This window comes from Anas acuta, chromosome 1 (assembly GCF_963932015.1).
Source record: "Anas acuta chromosome 1, bAnaAcu1.1, whole genome shotgun sequence".
NCBI lineage: Eukaryota > Metazoa > Chordata > Aves > Anseriformes > Anatidae > Anas > Anas acuta.
In genome coordinates this window covers 18,281,406-18,301,505 of record NC_088979.1, presented here as the reverse complement: position 1 = coordinate 18,301,505, position 20,100 = coordinate 18,281,406, and the positions used below count along the sequence as shown (strand labels likewise).

The window sequence follows — 20,100 nt, the reverse complement described above, 5'->3', positions numbered from 1 at the left end:
TTCCCCCCCAAAGTAGAAGAGAGTAACCATTTATTAACATCACATTTCAATATTAGAAAGCAAGAAGCAAAGGAATGCACTTCATACCCATGTGAGATTTTGCAGCTGTCCCTCATTAGGGTTCCTCCCTCCTACCACTTGGGGTAAGCGATCTCACTTTATAATGGCAAACCAGATTCATTTTAAAATTAGTGCAAGAAGTTCTGAAACTGCATTTTATTTGCTATGCAAAGGCATTCCATTCATTTGACTTCTAACTGGGTCATCAGTATAAGGCTGCAGGTCCAAGAAAATGAAACTTTAACCAACACACAGACAAGTCATTCAGATTTTAGATCACTTAAAATGTCTTGTTTTTTTAAACAGGGACATTGCATAACATTGATATTCTACAGATAGTCCTAGTAATTAATGAGTAGGCTATCAGTATTTGTGAATTCAGCATTATGATTCACCAGCCAGGAAGAAAATTAATTTTCATTTTCTTATTTGTACATGGATCTATAACCAAGCCACAACTCCATCATGCAACTAATACTTAAATATATGAGTCCAGAGCAGGGCCTGGTGTCTGTGATTATATACCATGACCAAAAGCACGAGTTAAATAATTTGCAAAAAATGAACCAAATACATGTTGGTTATCTCCTTCCCTTCTTACAGGGGAAACATGAAGAGAATCCAAGAAAAGCCCTTTTCTAACGTATCCTAACACTTTCATCCTGTATTTAGTCAAAACAATCGTCTGCATAGAATATACATTTTCTGGGGAAGATGCATGTAAGTAAGTTCGTGTAGTGACTTTGTAACCAAACCATAATACTGAAACTTAAGGCAACTGCTTCTATTCTGTAAAACCTGTTATTTACAGATTTACCAAAACAATACAAGCACTTCAACATAAATCAACCCACTCAAAAAGCATTAAGACAATCATCTTCTCGCTGCTTTGTTTTCCAGTCTCATCCAATATTCAAAGTCCACACAGGAATGCTTTTTTTTTTTTTTTTTTTTTTTTTTTTGATCGATCAGTATTACATTTGCCCTTTTGCCTGGGAGACTGCACAGGGCAGCTGTGTGGGTATGCACAAAAATCAATGACCAGTCATCGACCGGAGACAGCCAAATGACTGTAACAGCCAGAAACTGTTCACATTATTAAACAATATCCCAGAAATTTAATTTTTGGGAATAAAGAATATAAATCCTTAGTGTTCTGCTAAGTTAAAATTCAATGACCCACTTCCTTATTATACAAGGTAAATTAAGTACCATACTACAAACCCTGCAATTCGAATTTTTTTAGGGCAACAGGCAGTATTTATTTCACTATCCACCTGCTCCCCCAGGTTATTTGAAATGAGCTCATATCCAGATAGCTGCAGTACTTGAACACCTGTATCAATACATAAATAGCATTTTGTGACCTATTTTTCTATTATCTAAACTTGTTAGCTGTGATCATTAGCATGATGAGACTGCAGCATTTTCTGTCTGCAGTGTATGAGATGTTATCAAAACTCACCTCTTTAGGGGACACAAGATGGGTAACTCTGACAGGAAAGGTATCTCCTGGAACAGGCAGTGCTGGCAATGTGTACGAAGGCAAAACTTGAATGCTTCTTTCAAGCAGCTCCTAGACCAAGATGGACTTTAGTTAAGAGTCAGATTTTGTAATAAAATGCAAACTTGGCTTGCGTGTGATTTCTGGTCAAAGGAATTATCTAGCAGCAACATGTCCTTGATAAACATATAAATCAGATGCTATGAGAGACTAATTTATAATTAGGTTTTCCGTGGTTACTTAGTCCTCATACATACAAATTCCGTGAACTGTATCACAACGATACTGGCTCACATTCTACAACTTAAATGAGCAGTGACAGCAGTACACATTGTACTGCAGAATTGTTTTCTTTCCAGCATGAGTCGCTGCTTCAAAAAAATACACTGTCAGAGAAATACCATGACAAAATCACACCTACACTTGTTATGCTCAGGTGCAGTGTACTTGACCTTAATACAGTTTATATTTCTGTACAGTTTTTCAGTATAAAAAATAGCAATCAACCAAAGGTCACAACAAGAAACTGGGTACTCTTGTGAGTAACAACAGCAGAAGCCCAAAATCTCACCTGCTTTGGTATGTCCTGACAGTCTTCAGTGACACAGAACTGCTGGTAGGCCATGAAGGAGGAAAGTGACATTCCATGGAAATACAGGCTGACAGACAGCTTGCCCCATGGGTTATCCGGTAGCTGCTACTTACACAAGGCAGAGTAAGATTACAACAGTAATAGCATGACCGATGTTTTGGAAGTATTGACCAGGAAATTCTAACCTGCTACTCCTAATGACACCACACTCATTCCCTCAAAGACACAAAAGCAGTAAGGATTTCTTAACACCAATTATGGCACAAACTGGAACATGACTGCATCTGTCTCTGGAATGGCAGCACCACCTAACCCATGTAACACTGAAACGTCATCCCAGGTTTGCTCACTTAACGATAAACCCTTTCCTTTCACAATTTACCACTAGAAGTTATTTGAAATTGCATTTTTTTTCCCAGACGATAGGTATTTGTTTCCCTATAATGCTAATATATGAATTTAAGCATGCCCACATTCAATTATCATAGAATCATAGAATATCCTGAGTTGGAAAGGACCCCATTAAGATTGAGTCCAACTTCTGGATTATGTTCAAATCATGTCCAACATTCATCACTTAAAATTGTATTTAGAAGAATTTACAATGTTGGTAGATAAGATGTTGACAGAATACAAACATCAGCAGAAGTGTAAATACCTCCAAAGGATAAATTTAAGGCCTTGAAGTCACTGGAGAAGTAACTTTAGCTTTCAATTCTTCCCTCTCAGAGGACGTAAAGACTAAGGATAAATTGTTTTATCTAAGAAATACATTTTTTGCTACATTCCTTCACCTAATGGTCATAATAGAAGTTAAAAAGAAAACAAAAAAAAGGTAAGCATCGCTCCACATCTACGAATAAACAAAGTTACCTGAACATGTATTTCAACCTCTTCGTTTGTAAGTAGTTTTTGAAGGAGGTACACTGCATCCCGCTGCCAAAAATTTCCAACCTATTTGGTAAAAAGCAAGAAACCCCTAAAGAGTGAGGTGCTTATAAATAATACTATTATCCTTGTAAGTAACACAATTATTCTTAAAAGAGATGAAAATATGTGTCTTATTGAGCAACTTCTTGGAAAGCACATATAATTAGCCTGAGTTGTCTACAACAGTTTATACACTGTCTGCTATTTGGTACACTACAGCTCCTTGTGTTAACAACGCTGACCAGCAATTTTCAGATCTTGTAGTGACTTAGAAAGAGACACTGCTTGCCAAGTCTAACCTGTACTACATACAAATTGTCATGTATATGTGCAAATTACATGAAACATAACCAAAAGATACAGAATTAAACTTGAAGATAACAGAACAAAGATACTGGGTACTTTAAATACTCTGCAATATCCATTTGCCTGCCAAACCATAGGCCTATCTTTCCCCATAAACCTCTTTTTTCATCTATCTGAACTGCTTCTAGCAATAAAATAGTTTTCTTTAAAAAAGTATAAGGTAAGCTAGCCATTTCAGTAATTCACACTTACTAAATGCACCATTCTCAAATTAGAGTAACAAAACTGACTTGAGAGTTTACAATTTTCTGGCCATTCTGCAGTAAGAAATCCAGGACTTGCTTCTTGTTGCTGCTATTGTAAAAAACAAACTGCCGCTTCAGAGTATCATCCTGCCACTGCCAGACACTGTGGTGTCCTGACTCAAGAATTTAATTCCAATGACAGCTGCTTTTGAAGTATGATCATTTCATAAAGTAATCCGTTATTTTCTGATAGAAGACAGCCTTGCTGAAGTGATTCTTATCAGCTATTCCCTGAGTTCTCAGAGGAAAGCAAGAACACCAGCAACTACTCTCAACCTCTGTATGACTGAGCACTATCATCAATTGAGTAAACACCTAAAAAGTCTTCAAAATTTAGCCTTACTCACTGGTACTGTCTTGTAGAGCTGACATGGTATGCAAAATGGAGGAGTATCAGCATACAACGTAGTTGGATACAGATGACACTGAGGGACCTTCTCTATATATCCACGGTCGATGTACTGTACCTACACATAAAGGTTTTTCTAAAATAATTCCTGCTTTTAAGGTCAAAAAGCAAAGGGCTTATTTATAGCATCATTTTTCCAGAGGAAGAGAATAGCTATGGAAAAGACTGAAGAACTGCTAAGACATTTAATTTATCTTTCAAGAGATCTGCCTCTTCTGAAGCAAGCTACAGCAGTTTAAAACTGAAATAAAAACCACTGCAAGCTCGGAACTTGTCAGACCTGCAAATCTATAACCAAAAAGCATGCATAGACTCAGGAGATTAGGTAATACTAACTACTAATAACTGCTAATTGGAAAAAGGAGCTCTGTAACATAGCAACTGAAAGAATTCACAGTCAACAACTACTTGCTTGGTAGGTGCAAGCTAAAGCAAAAGTATTTAAGGCATTCTGCTTATGATCCTAACAAAAAAGCAAAAAAACAGAATTGGATTACCTACAGGTAATCAAGGGATCAAAGACAGCTTTATACTTAAGAACATTTATCATCAACAGGATTACCATGGGAAAATAATAACAACTGAAATAAGCAGACAGAATTCAACTTAAGATAAATGTAAAATCAAAGTGATCAAAATTTGAAGCAGAATGAGCAGCTAGGCAGTGATATCAGCTGAACAAAAATAGAAGTTATACATTTTAGAGAGTCAAATCAGTTATTTATATTTACTATATATGTGCAAACGTTCACACACACAGACAAAATAAATACAGTCCAACTTACCTGGAGAGTACCACCACCAAGTTCTACAACTTTACCTCGATACCAAAGGGTATCTGACCCTCTTATAACACAAGCTTCTCCTTTTTTCCAACAATAGGGTTCCAGAAGACCAAGGCATTTGAAGTTACTTTGTATTTCACTCATCAATTCCTTTAGTTTACTTTCTGGACAAAAGCAACAAACAACAATACAACAGTTGTCTAACACAAAATTCAGTCTAACTTTCAACCACAAATCATTTTGATCACTTGAAGCCAACACATTCCATGAAGAGATATGTAAACAAAGTACATGTACTGCTCCAAAAAATGTTTTCAATACTGATACAATAGATATGTTCAATTTCTAGTAGATGCAAACATGACCACTTAAACAGATGTTTTTCCAGCAGTGAGGCCATCAGTGATTCTGGATTCCAGCCTCTTGTGGTGCCATCTTGTAGGCATCTTTTTTTTTTTTTTCCTTGCCTGAAAGCAGTGCAACCCCTACCCAGGTGAACACAGCCCTCACTCCCAAGCCGAGGTCCTCATCCCATACCGAGAGCAGCACTCCCAAACATGACCCTTGTGTAACAACATTCTGATTCAGAACATGTCTAGAAGAACACCTATCCGGTACATTCTGATGTACCAGTGTGAGCAGGTTCATAGACATAAATGTATTTTCTCGCATGCAATCTTACCGAATAATTTTGGTATCACATAAATAGTTCCATCATGTCCAACACAGCTCACTACCGCTTGAAAAATTTTCACTTCAGGTATGATGGGGGTTTTATATATTTCATGCATTTCCAAACGAACCAATGACTTGTACGTTTTACTTGGCTTCTGTTCACTCTCTGAAACATCCCCATCTTTCTCTTCAGCAGCACTGTCTCTTACGTATGCAGTTTCTGAATCACAACTGTTCAGTTGTGGGTTCTCTTCCTCTAGACGTACTTCAGGATGTTTCTTGGGGACTGCACAAGCCACAGCAGCTTTGTGAGTTCTAGCAGATTCAATCAAAACACAACACATTAACTGGTAAAGAACTTGGAAGCGTGAAATAAGATAATGGAACTTAAAAAAAAACACAACAGAAGATGGAAAATGCTTCTTTACACAGTGTTAAATATCTCACCAACCAACTTAAAGAACTGGAAACGTGGAATGCAAAAATATAAATTACTCAAGAAACTTCACTTAAGATGGTGTTTTGTTACTACATACGCTGTAGAACATAATCCAGTTTTGTTTTACTCATTAGATTTCCACAATATAGCTCAAGTCTGAAAGAATATAAAAGAAGTATCCAAACCTGTTGTTTCTAAAAGCCAAACCCTTTTTAATAAGGTGTTCTGAAATATCAATTAATTGTCCTGCTTCATCCTTGCAAAAAATTTTCACAGGCAACGCACAAGCCGTATCACCTTCCTGCAAGAAGTTTGGAGAGCTTTAAAACATTGTTATAGGCATTTCCACTAAACTACTGGCACAGTTTTTAGTTTATCAGACTGCAAATCAGACTTAACAACTGATGCTCCCATCAGAGCACACGTTTACTTATTCCGTATCACAGTTCTTGTCATTTTACCAACTGCTGTAAACATGACTTGAAAGGAAGTAACAACAGGATTTTGCTTCTTCCCTGATCTGTTTTGATAGAATTAACAAGTAATTAATTTATTCTACAGCAGGAACCCCCTCATGGGTAACTTTCTCATCACTGCTTTTATTTCTAGACACATTTTAAAACCTGAGTGGCAGCTGCCCATAGACATTAAAAAAAAGAAATCCAACACTCATGGTAATTCAGTTTTGGTAACTGATTGAAGTACAACACTGTACCTAAAACTGACCCACTCTTTCAACTTCTGAAGCTTGAAAACTAATACAGTACGTGCAAAAGTAATTCTCCTCAAGACCATGAGTGCATCTGACTGAAAAGACCATCCGTTACATTTGTCAGCAGCCAGTGATCCTGAAGATGTAAATGCTATTCTTCATTAAATAAGGATTATTTAGGATTATTATTTTTTTCCCTCCACTGGATAGTCAAAGTGCTCTAATGCTCCAGTGAAGAGTAGAAAAAAGCAAAAGCATCTTTTAATTTACCAGTGAACAAGTTAATTACTTTCAGGACTCTCTGAAGAGTGTGAATATCCAGAAAAAAAAAGGTAACGAACAACTTGATACAGATTTTATAAATATGGCAAAAATATTTTGATTACGAACCTGGATGATTATTTTTGCTTGTGCCCCAGTCAGGTAATAGGATATATAGTCACACACTGTTGCTGTCCACTTCCACTGTGTGCTTCCACCTGTTGGACTAATAAAAAAGATTATCGCCTTTAGTACAAGAGAACTTACCCTTTACTGAGGTTTTAATATGTTTGGAAACTGCCTGCACTGTCAGGGAAAAAAAACAAAACATCACAATCTGCATTACAGTCAACAGTAAAAAGAAACTGTTATTTGTTTCTCAATCTATAGTACAGGAAGAATTCATAAATATAAGCCCTAAAGTTTCAAACTGAGGAGAATGATCAGATCTAGAAGTATGTCACCTATCTTAAAAGAATCGAGAAAAATCCAGACTTCGCCTGCAAACTGAGCCTTTTATATTAATTTATGGAATGAGTATTACAAGTATGTTTTTCTGCACATTATAGACAAAAGCACACAAATGCAGAGAGGAATACGTCAATTCTCTCTTCTGTTGTCTCTATGAAAGATCCTTTACATTTTCATGAGCTCTGATGCACCTCAAATTTTCAGTCAAGGCAAGAAACATTCAGTGAAATAAGAAAACCCTGCATTATCTATCCAGTGTTTTGTATAATTCATCCCTTGAAACTTTAGTTCTGTATCACAGTTTGTTTTTACTGGTATGTAGCCTAACTCTTAGAAAACAAACAAACAAACACACAACAAAACCTTTGCAAAAGAAATGGCAACTCTCACTGCTCTTTTTTTTTTTTTTTATCCAAGGAGCATACCATATCCAGATCTTAGGTCATCACCATTAATACAGGAAAATATTGCGCTATGTCGTTATCAGGTTTCTAATGCTGCTGCTTCAGAGTAAGGGAAAGGCTACCTTATGTCTACTAAGGAGCATTCAATTGCTAATGTCTTAATTCTCTTCATGCTTTCCTCAAGTTTTCTTAGGCAGCTGATATCCACTGTTTTTTCAGCTCCAGAATCATAGAGCATTACCTGTTACAAACAAGAAACAAAACAAAAACCTCTCTCTTAACATTGCCTGTAACAACATGATAACTCCACGCATGCCTGAACAGGGGAAAGAAAATTTAGCCTAACATTACCAAGATTTATAACGGAGTGAAATCATCAAGGCACACAATGATCAATGCCCTTCTTACAACAAAAGTGGCAATAAGAGATCACTGACAGGACAAAACAAATGTTTTCACATGTAAACAACTTTACAGAGACTGTTAACTTGCTTAAGCTAATTTATTTTCCCTCAGTTGTGTCAGTGTATTTCAATTTCTAAACCTATAAACGCTGCATACCTTGCTAAAGTCAAGACAAGACCCCTGCTCCCCTCTTACCGCTGAGCTAATCACCTCACCACGAACATGTTTGTCAAGCACAATTTCCCACTTGAAATCCTTGCTCACTTCTCACTTCCTGCTGTATGTTTTGAAAAGGGTTTTGAATATTTTCTCTATTTCCAGAGAGCGAAGTGAGGCTTATCAGACTGTAGTTCTTCAGATCCTCCTCCTTGTCCTTCCTCAAGATTAGTGTGACATTTGTTTTCTTCCAGGACCCCGGAACACCCCCTGACCACCATGACCTCTCAGAGATTGTAGAGAGAAGACTCGCATATTGGTCAGCTCCCTCCCTCAGCCCTCAGGGGTGCATCCCATCAGGTGCCAGTGGCTTGTGTACGTCCCCCTTATTTAAGGGTTTTCCATACCCGATCCTTATTCTCTTCTGTCTTTCTTGCTCCAAACTTTCTTACTGGGCCAAGCTTATCCTGAAGGTGCACCTTACCAGCAGAGACTAAGGTGAAAAAACACATCAAGTACCTTGGCTGCTTCCATGTCCTCTGAACCACACCTCCCACCCCATTCAGCGGAAGGCCTGCATTTCCTCTATTTCTTTTACTGCCATTATGCTTGTAGAAACCTTTCTTGCAGTCTTTCACATCCCACAACAGATCAACTCCAGGTAGGCTTTGGCTTTCCTGACCTTGTCCTAGCATGACCAGACAGCATCTCCATGCTGCTCTTGGGTCACCTGCTCCTGCCTCCTGCTTCCACCTCTTCTATCCTCCTTCCCATGGTTTGTCACGAGTTTTGTCAGGAGCTCTATGGTCATCCATGCAGGCCTCCTACTGCCTTTGCTTGACTTCCTCCATGTGGGATGGATCCACCTTGAGCTTGGAGATGATCCTTGAAAATAACTCTTGGACCTCTCTTCCCTCTGGAGCTGCATCCTATTGGATTCATTCAAGCAGATTCCTGAAGGAAGCCCAAGTTGGCTCTCCTGAAGTCCCAGGCTGTGATCCTGCCCTTTCCTTGCTTCTTCTCAGATCCTGAGTTCTACCACCTTCTGGTCACTGCAGCGAAGGCTGCCCACTACTTTCACATCCTTGACCAGTTTTTCCTTGTTCATCAACATCAGTTTTAGCAAACTACTTCCCCATGCCAGCTCTTCAGTCACCTGTGTTGGAAAATCATCATCAATGCACTCCAGAAAACTCCAGGATTGCTTCTGCTTTACCGTGTTGCCCTTCCAGCAGATAACCCATGAGGACCTGAGCCTGAAAACTGGCTTTTTCCAGTTGTCCTAGAAAGTCTTCAGCTTCCGTATCAGGTGATCTGTAGCAGACATCCACCACAGTACCCACAGCAGTTTGCCCTCTAATTCTAACCCATAAACTCTCAGCTGGCAAAAGTGCTGTGTTTTCCAGCAGCTCTCTCTCGTAAAGGTTGACCGGCCCTTCATGCAGCTAATATTTCATGCAATCAATTAACAATAAATAATTGCTATCTGTAGAATCGTAACTTTTTAAAAGTTGTGGTAATTCCAGCATTTCCAACTGACATGGTAACTGACATGGCTTTTTGAGGGCTCTCAGCCTCATAAAGCAGGTGATGATGCAAAATAAGCATAGGAAGTCCTGATTTTCCTTCCTATGAAGCACATCCCTGAGGCATAATGTGGTGATGCTGGGAAGAACCAGTTGTAAACCAGCCCTGGATAATCGGCATTACTACAAAGCCAAGCTTCTGAAGGAAGCAGTCATCTACCCGCATCTAGGACTGTGTGAGAAGTTACACCTCCATGGCACAGTGCTTCATCACCAGCACAGGGTTCAAGGAAGAGCATGGCTCCGTGTTCCTGCAGCGTGGCACTCGGTTCAGCTGGCCCCATCTTCCAAGCAAGGCTCATCAGGTTTGACTTAACATCCCCCTCAGGTTCGCACAGTTTCTGGAATCTGAGCTAAACTGCTGGGCTGCAGCTGAGCAGTCTGTGCTGTGCTGCCAAGTGCAGCATGAACAGACACAAAGTCAACCTCGTGAGCCTTTTTTGACTATCACATTCCCTGCTAAATGCGTTTGAGTTTTACGAGGCAGTAATCTCATCTGTAGCAATGTACAGTGCAACTTAAAAAGCCTGACTAGAGCAAAAAGCCATATGAGAAAATATTAGCACAGAAGCAGCTTAAGTTTTAGATTATTTAATCAATGCATGATTATAAACTTAAAAAATGAACCCTCTTATGATGGGAGCTTACCTCTGCAGTTGTTTCAGAGACGATCTTACTTATCTGACCTCTTTGCCACTGTTTCAAATTGTGTATATACACAGCACAGTGCATATTACACTCCCACTTCACTGACTCTGGCTGGGATTCTTTGTAGAAGGCAGCCATCTTCTCCTGTAAACTAACATTGAACAACACTTTCCTAGCGGTAAAATTTTATCCAGCGAGTGTAGGGTATTATTTAGTCAATTACTGGTTAACTAGCATACATTAACAATTTTAGGAATTGTTTAACAAACACATAACATTACAGTTTTACTTTATGGCACATTAGGAATACATGAAACGAGGCTGTAAAAACAGACGCAATCCATTTAAAATTCTTGAACAGATGAATTTATCTGAGGGATTATGGACCTTCTGTATGGCACTATTTGAAAAATGGACTATTTTCTCTTTATGACTTTAGTGTATGGCATTCATTTAGCACCGTGACTAATTTAACGGGACTCTTGGTAGGCAGATGCAAGGAAGTAAAAAGAAGAAAGGAAGGAAAAGTAAGAGGCAGCAAATAAGGAACTTGCACTAGGCACTGACATTGATTTAAACATCTTCAAGCAGCAGGCAGCGTTACCTAAGCAGACTGTTTCCAGGTACCCAAGCAAAGTTGGTATGTTGTTTAGAAGTTGCTTTCAAGCTTTTCTAACAGCATATTAGAATCACAGAGAAAGAAGTAATTTAACTGAAGTTACGAGACTTAAAGATATTGCTATTTAGATTACTAACCAAGAAAAGGGGAGAAGAAAAAGCAGAAATATTTAGTCTTTCTGGATAGTGTACTTAGTACATTAAGTGTAATTTGCAATAGGAGTTAGATCATGTACTTAATTTGGAATCACAAATATTTAATGAATTACAACTTAGTGCATGTCTGTGTTTTGTTCCTGTCCTTTTCTCAAAGCAAGACAAATCAAAAACATTTGAAGAGTACCACTGCTAAATGCAACCCTAGGCAGTTTGCTCTAACTATACTTCATCCATTTATAACATAAACATCTCTCCAGAAAAGCTGCATGTTAGTACCTTTTCAGTATACTTCCTGATGACAGCCATTGTATAAAGATTTTACTGGGAGACACCACATGGCTAATTCTCACTTGTAGCTCTTTCTTGGCAAGCGATCTGAAATCCCTTTCTTCCTCCAGTGGTCTCACATTTATAGGATTTAAATCTTTCAAGTTTTCAGCAGCTTCTTCTACAGGAACATCCCATATTTCAGTGGGCCTTACAGAAGAACTTTCAACGTACCTATAAAGAACATGAAATAACCAGGATCTGAATATCAAACACATTTTCAACAATCAAGAGGAGCTCAATGGTTACAATTCAACACGTTAAGAACAAAGAAAAAACTTAGAAAAGCAGAAAAAGAAAAAAAAAACAAAAGCATTTGTGAATAATTCTTCAACACTCATGATAATAACTTTCTTTTAATGTTCCTTCAGGAAGTATCCTTGCAAATTTTATGGTCAAACAAAGGCTGCCAGAAGAGAAGCAAGCCTGATATCAAACAAACTGCAGAACATTAGTATCTTTTATCCAGACATGAGCATTAAACTGCTTTCCAGAAGCATGCTATTAGTAATGCTACCTCTGGGTGAAACTTGCAACATCGAGATATGTACATAACCATGTCAGAAGTAAGGAAATACTAAGCCTGTGAAACCTTTACCTTTTTAAGCATTCCCTGAGGATACAACGTAACACCTTTCCTAATTAGAGTACTCCATGAAGGGTGGTCATGTGAATACCCTGATGAAAACTTGTTTTGATAGTGTGAACCAGACCGAATAAAGCCCAAAAGCAATCAAGCCTTGGCTGGTACACACCAATCCATTTGGGGAACAGCCCAGCCTACAGCTTGGAAAGTCATCTGTTAATGCAAAAAAGACCCGGCTTATTGAAAATACCACAGACTGAGGGAAACAGCAAGCTTAACTGCTTGCCATTTCCGGGCCTCTAAGGAAAAGCTCTCAGGTTTTCAGAGATCTACCACCTATCTTTTCATTCACAGGAACGAAACTACTTTATTGGAGATAATATTCCTTACTATTTAGGTATTTATTTAGGTATTGAGTCATTCACAACATCCTGCTGTATAATTTATGCAAACCTTCCTGATACAGGCATTTGGAAACGGCTGGGTCGAATGGCTAACGTGCAGAACCAGGAAAGAAATGAACACCACAATTCATCAATACGCCTGCCTCGTGTACAAGGAGTCTGAACAATCAAATGGACTCCACACAGAGGCAGTCTGCTGTGGCAAGCACCTCCAAATTAGAAACATGTTACACACCCTAGAGCCCCCTCTCTAGTAACTGCAGTATAGCATTATTATTGCAGACCCATCAGAAAAACCATCAGTTTGGAATGAACTTCAGAGTTCAAAGGTTTTTCTATAACTTTATGTACTTAACTCAGGAGTAGGGTTACTGATGTTTGCTAGGTCTAATTAATATTGCTTCTCAGCAAGTATTCTTTACTGGAGCACTGCGCTCTCCTGCTTACACCATCTCATACTCATTTAGAGCTGACGTGGGTGTTCCTGAACATCACTGAACAGAGTAAGCGTATGACAGATGTGATTCTGGATGTTCTAAAAATATGTTTAAATTCATCTCCAGTCTCTTGCTTTGTTGCAGGCCATCTGTCTTCACAAATGCAAAATTCAGGGAGAAAAGTGTAACAAATGATCTATGGAGGGCTAGAGCCACAAGTGTACAACAATGTGAGCTAAGACCCTCTGAAAAAAACACAGAGCAATCCCTTTACCACCCCCCACTAATATAAGGATCATTCCAACTAAAAGGAATATTGAGTATAGAAGTTAAAGTGTTGGTGGTGCAGGGCAAGGGGAGCTTCTGTAAGAAGGGACCAAAGGAGGGAGGGAGGGAGGGAAGAGTGAGGTGTTTGAATTGAAGTGAGATTAGGAACGAAGATTTAAAGGGGGAAGACAGGAATTATGTTTGCCTTCTGTTTTCCAGTACCTGAATCTAACAAATTATGTTAATCGATAATGAATTAAGTTAAATTTCCCATGTTGAGCCTGTTTTGCCAGTAACAGCACTTGGTAAGTGCTTTCCCTGGCTTTGTTTTAAGCTATGAGTTTTCTTGTTCCTGGTTCTGTTTTCCCTGCTGTATAAATAAGGAGGTGTGAGTGAGAAAACAGCTGTATGGCTGAGGCCAACCCACCACATACGGTTAAAACCCAACAGATCACTCAAGTTACCAAAGTCATACAGCATCTTATATTAAGGTAACATAACCATTTGTTTGCAGGCTTATACCAGGCTTTTAAGTATAGCTGAACCACAACAAAAGAAAATACCCTAGTGACAACAAAGCAATCCAACAGAACAATTCAGGTTTAAATAAAGCTGCTTAACTTTACAAAAAGCTATTAAAAATGTCATCAGTACCGTAATAGTGTTCGTAGGATTTATTTGTATTTCTGAACTAAGAAATGAAAATCCAATTACTTGCTTCCTCTTGAAAAAAGCAGAACTCGAATTCCACCTTCAAAACAAAAGCTATTTAACAATCTTTTTATTCTCATCAGTAGTCAGAAGTTATTAAGGAATAATTACTGATTTTCACGAATATACTCTTTTCTAAAAACCAACAAACTACATGGAGCAGGACTGTCTCCTCGGCCTCATCTCTTCCCAACTCTTCTGTCTGTCGCTGTTGTAGTTGGTTACCCAAGAGTTTCTCTTCTAGTAGCAGAACTTCCAAAGAGATGAGTTACCTTAAGTGTACTTCAAACATGTAAGGGTGGATATTTCTCTTCTTAATACAAAAGAATGGGAACCTTAATAACCAGTTTGGGAAGATTAGCACTTAAGCACATTATGAGTAGGACACAAACACTTCATCTGCAACTTTTGAACCCGTTACGGTGCTTAAGGACATGGTTTAGTAGAAGACATTGGTAGCAGGGGGATGGTTGGACCAGATGATCTTGGAGGTCGTTGATTCTGTGATTACACTTACTGTTTATCAAGGTTTACTCTGAGAATTCAATATGACAATCTGCAGAGTTAAACGGACTTATTTCAACTGATGAATGTGGTATGTTATGAATTCATCACAGAAGTGGCCAATTCCATCCACTCAGGTGACATACTAAAGCCAACAGTTCTGTTTCACAAATCCAGTATTTCCAAAGACTTTTGAGTTATTTTGAGTTATGCAAACACATACCCAGGTATGTAGGATGCAAGGTTCTCTTTAACCAGCTGGCAGTTAATACTGGAGCCTCTTCCATGAGGAGCGTGGGAGTCAAAGAGTTTAACAGATAAAATGTTCTTCAAAACCTCTGTGAATTAATAACAAACATAGTTAGTATTAATCAATTACAGTAAAGACCACTTATTCTTCTGGAGACACAGCAAATGGTACGAAGCAACAAAACGTTGTGAAATTACATGTGATTTATAGAATAATTGATTCTGAGCCATCGACAAGATAGAGGTTTAGCTTTGCACACATCTGTAAAATCAAAAGACACTAATTGCAAGAAACCAACTGCTGCATGTAATTTCAAGTATTAGACAGGCTCCAAACCACTGTTCTGTGCGTATTGAAGAACAACTACCTGCATATTAACAGTAACTGGTATTGAGAAAAGTTCTACTAAGGCATACATATGTTAATCAGAATTTGTTTTTGGGGGTTGGGGATGTTTTAGAGCAACAGCAATCACATTCACAGCTACCATTAAAGTCAGGAATTGTTGAGGGTTGCTGGAATTTTGGAAACAAGCTCATCTTATAAACCAGGATATTTAAATCCTGTTCCACCGCCGTGGCCCACAACAAGAGATCTAACAGAACTTTCATCTGAGGTTGTGTCTTTTACACCTTCTTCAGTTAGTTCATGTCTGGATGTGCTCACTCCAGGCTACCCGTCACAAGTACGGATATAAACATTTCAAAGACATAATAGTACACGTTTCTATATTTGAGTTCATTTAATAATACTTAAGCAGAAACCAATACACTTTTGATAACTTACCCACAATTGAACACACCATAAATTTATCTTCAGTCATTTCTTTGAATCTTCTTGTGGCTTCTCTGTTCCACTCATCAGCTGCTTTGTAAGGCTCAATGTAAGCCAGCCTACACTTGATTGCCTGAAGAACAACTCAAATTACCATTTGCCATCACATTTCAATATCATCCCATCAGAGTAAAATCAAATAATGCCTTGATTTTGCATCCATACAGGACAGCATGACCAGGATTCTAGTTCCACTTTAACAACATTTGATCAGACTTAAGACCCACGTGGTCCCCCAACCCTGTAGCCTGCAGATGGACATAAAGCTCAAACTCAGAAACAGTCTTGCTGAAATAGAGCTTACTTTTTGCCTCCCTTCATGGGTAGGTACAGAATTGGCTGCAGAGGACAACAAAGGTTATTATAGAGAGATTAAGAGGAAAACTTTAAACTTGTTTTGCTTAACTTAATGTAGCGACACAAACTTAAAACATTTAAGCATAACTTGACTACAACAAGGATTTTACAGAGACGCCAGAACACCACAGAACTTATGTCAGAAAACTTCTGGTGGTTTTGGTAAGGTATTATGATGACAAAAAAAAAAAAAGACGCAAATCTGATGAGATGAAGTACTTTGTTTAAAATAATTCCCCTTTAGCATCTTTACGTCAAAGCTTGGTTGTTAACTCTTAATACATGATCGTGTATTAAGAGTTAACAACGCTTACATGCAACAGGACAGACCTGCACAAGCAGCTTCACTTCTGATACTCCTACCTTCTGAATCCTCGGTTTTGCAGTATTGTATTCATTCGTGTTTCAGAGGATTTTAAATCCTTTTTTTTTCTTTTAATTGAAGAGATATGAAACCATAACAATTCAAGCAAATGCAGGCCTGCGCATCTTTCTACTACTTGCCTTAAACCTAATAGCGATAGGAAGTATTTCTTAAGTTCCTGCAATGGCAAAAGCATTTTGCCATTTTCACAGTGTTTCCTCTCCTTTGCTGTCATTATAGAACAGCTGAATTATTTCTGTTGAAACTCTTCCCAGAAACATCTGTTCAAAATATAAACAGCTAAATCCTGTTTTCTGTACAAGATGCCAGCCAATGCTAGTTACAACAGTCACTACTTCCGTGGCCTAGAACAGGCTATAAAACCTATCAAACACATCAAGTTTTAAAGCTTAGAAAAATTAGGATTGACAACCAGAACTGATGAACAGTAAAAGTTTTTTTTTTTTTTAAACTTATGTGCATTTTTTGTTTGACAGAAATATTTTCCCACCCATTTTTTTCCTTGCCAAAAGGGGAAACTCCCTTCAAGATGAAAAGTTTAGAAAATCCAAACTTCAAATGCTTTAAAACGAAGATACAGTTCTATTAGATTACTGTTTGAAAATGTTACAATGTGAAAATTAATTATGCTTTCTATGATGGAGTAAAATAAAGTATTTGAATAAACATACACACCCACATACACACCCCAACCCAAGGTAACACTGGATTTCAATTGAAACTGAAATCACTTAATTGACATTTCATTTACTTGATAATCTTAGCAATTCTGTATTTCCCTTTCCATCCATCTGCATTCTATTTATTTTCAGTTGTTAGTTTGAGCAATAACTAAATTACCTTTACTGGAAAGCTGAGAATCTCATCTTCTGCTTTGCATATGTCTTTAAGAGTTACATTAGCAACGCTGCCAAAGTCAACGTATTTGACCACAACTTCTTGTGAATGTAGCAGCCCTTCAAGAAAAATAATCCAGGGATAAAATCTTCAAGTTATTACAAACAAAAAGGAGTATCAAATCCAAGCTAAAGCATCAGAATTTCAAAGCGAAGTCCACATTTACACCCTTTTAAAAATATCACATTTTCACATGATCTACAAGCTAATGATTTTTTGTTTGTTTAAATGTAAGAGTCAGCTCTTTTGGATTCCTGACTTAAGTTTAGCATTCTGAACCTGATACATCTCATCATTTTAAGACATGCTGGCATATTAACTACATGCCAAGGAGACATGCAAGTACATATCCATGCACATTAAATACACTGCCCACACAGGCATCTTAGAGGTCTCCCTCTGCCTCCAATACCTTGGCGATTACTACAGGAATTATTACCCCATACTAATTACAATCAGAGGTTGGATATAATAGACAGATCTGTAGCTGAAGCTAATGTGAAATATTAAAATATGTAATAGAATTTCAATACCAAAAAGTAATTGTACCATTTCTTTTGCGTCAAGGGATATGAAGCACAGAATAAGAAAAGATACAACAAACATGAGCAGTATTGAATTTATGAACCTAGCTGTTAGAATGACTGCCTAATAGATGTAACGGTCGGTTTTTTATTCATTATTCACATCCAATGGGTGACTGATCAAGCGGCACATCTGATTTTGCTACTTAGCATTACAGTGGAAGAACCGGTATTTCACCCGTAATTTGTGCTCTGTACCAATTCCCATCTTTGTATTTTGCAATACAGGGTTGGCCTTCAACTGGGCAGACAATTTGCAAGTCTTTGCTATCCTGATGTTCGTGTCTCTCTTTGTTTTTCTTTGGAAAAGCTGAAGTATCCAGGCTATCTACCTAAATTAAGAGCAACAAAACATTCTGTAATACATACAGATCAGAATTCTTAATTTTCAGCAGTATTTTTGTTCTTTTAAAGGAAATGATTTCTGGTAGTGTATTTTCCACTCCTTACCCCCATACTGAACAGTAATTCACTTCACATGTTCGAAACTAAAGACCCTGAAGATTATTGAATATTGCCCTGCTCAGTCACTATTCTTAACACCAAACCACCACACACCCACATGGAAATTAACCATGTAAGCAAGTTGTCAAAAAATTTGAGGGCATTCCAGAAATTCCTGCATTTAATTAGGATTAATCTAGAATTCTTACAGCTAATCTAGTATGTTAATTCCAGAAATCCTATGACGACTAACATCAGAAAATAATGGAAACTGTAACTCATTTGTTGTGTACTCCAAGTAGCTCAACATAAAAATATCTGTACAGAGTTCTATTTAAACAGACCTCATTTCTAAACTTACCAATTGCAGATAGAAATCACTCGGACTATTTATGTGACAAACTACAACAAAGACTTCTTTTTCTTCTGGTATCTTAGGTGGTTTATACTGCAAGACCGTATTATTTTCTAAGTGATTAGGAAGATGTGACTTATACCTAAGGTACAAAAAGAGTTTGAATAACTTTTGTCAAAGTTGACTGAAAAGGAAGACTTATATTTGGATGTCAGTTTTACTATGAAAAAAATGAAAGAAAACATTTCCAAAGTAACTTGTTCCACATTTGTGTGAATAGCTTGAACTTTCTTTCTTGCAGTTTGCACAGCCAATTCTAATTTCTCCCCCAACAAATCTACCACAGCAGTAAGATATATGCCAGCTGTCCCCTTTAAATATTTTATTTGGGAAACAGAAACGTGCATTTAAATTGTCCCCTCTCTACCCCCCAAAAAGGTGAAGCCCACTATATTGACAAAACATTTTTAAATCCTCTTCCCCTCACTTATGAGAGAAAAACAATTACCAGAGGAATGCAGATGCAGCAGAAGTTATCTCCCACATATCATTACAATCAGCCTACTAACCACCAGAGCACTCACTGTTCTCTATCTCCTATCTCTTTTGTTGGTCCCTCCGAAGCAGCCCCCTTCTGTCCCAATGCCAACATCAAGCTCCCCCTTATAATAACCCACCCTACTGTGACCAGCCTGGCTGTCACTGCCTCCCACTCAAATCAAAGATACAAGGCTGATTTTAGTACACTTTTCTCTCAGCGGGGGACGCTGAATAACACGGGGGTAAAAGGAGAAACCATTGTTCTCAAACTTATACAGAAATTTAGATTTGATCGTTTTCTGAAATAAAGTTCATTGTCCAATTAAAGTTCTGATTAGAGAAAATGAACACGTTTAGTGTTTATTAGTGAAGGCAAAAAAGGCATCAACAGATATTGCTGAACATGAACACATCACACACTAACACACCGAACACTGCAAAAACAACTTGCTCAATAAACTTCACTTTTTAAGTTCCAGTATCATTTATGACATTATCATTACTCCATTATAATTTCTGTTATAAGAGCGTAGACCAGATGACACTTACCTTGCCAAGTCCAAAAAAACTAACGCATCCTTGAGGGATACAGGCATGTCACTGCTGATTTTATTATGTGGAGATTTTTTCAAATCCACAATGAGAACACCATTCTCTTCTCTAAATATGGTCATTAGAACAACTTTATTATTGACCATCTGTAAAAAGTTTGTCTTTGCTTCCTCTCCCCAACTTTCACTCTGTTAGAGAGAAAACAAAAGTCTTGATGATATCTGAGAGTCAAAGAAGACAG

The 20,100-nt window shown here is 37.9% G+C and overlaps 1 protein-coding gene across 5 annotated transcripts in view; it reads right to left on the bottom strand.

Annotated features, from left to right (window-relative positions):
- Window positions 1-20,100, bottom strand: part of RNF17 (ring finger protein 17) — a 45,938-nt gene that overhangs the window by 5,439 nt on the left and 20,399 nt on the right. For 3 of the 5 annotated variants that reach the window (XR_011092657.1, XM_068670791.1, XM_068670802.1), the window contains 17 exons: window positions 19,857-20,047; window positions 18,774-18,909; window positions 18,147-18,300; window positions 17,328-17,443; window positions 15,684-15,818; window positions 14,885-14,988; window positions 11,702-11,926; window positions 10,649-10,799; window positions 7,976-8,094; window positions 7,108-7,204; window positions 6,191-6,306; window positions 5,574-5,881; window positions 4,892-5,055; window positions 4,045-4,164; window positions 3,030-3,110; window positions 2,136-2,261; window positions 1,526-1,636 (listed from right to left, as the gene is read on the bottom strand). Coding sequence is in view for 4 of the 5 variants with exons in the window: in XM_068670791.1 (XP_068526892.1) it covers window positions 1,526-1,636; window positions 2,136-2,261; window positions 3,030-3,110; window positions 4,045-4,164; window positions 4,892-5,055; window positions 5,574-5,881; window positions 6,191-6,306; window positions 7,108-7,204; window positions 7,976-8,094; window positions 10,649-10,799; window positions 11,702-11,926; window positions 14,885-14,988; window positions 15,684-15,818; window positions 17,328-17,443; window positions 18,147-18,300; window positions 18,774-18,909; window positions 19,857-20,047 (2,454 nt within the window). In the remaining variant the exon portion in view is untranslated. Of the gene's footprint in view, window positions 1-1,525; window positions 1,637-2,135; window positions 2,262-3,029; window positions 3,111-4,044; window positions 4,165-4,891; window positions 5,056-5,573; window positions 5,882-6,190; window positions 6,307-7,107; window positions 7,205-7,975; window positions 8,095-10,648; window positions 10,800-11,701; window positions 11,927-14,884; window positions 15,000-15,683; window positions 15,819-17,327; window positions 17,444-18,146; window positions 18,301-18,773; window positions 18,910-19,856; window positions 20,048-20,100 lie in introns of all 5 variants that reach the window. The other 2 variants (XM_068670814.1, XM_068670796.1) reach the window with 1 other exon arrangement.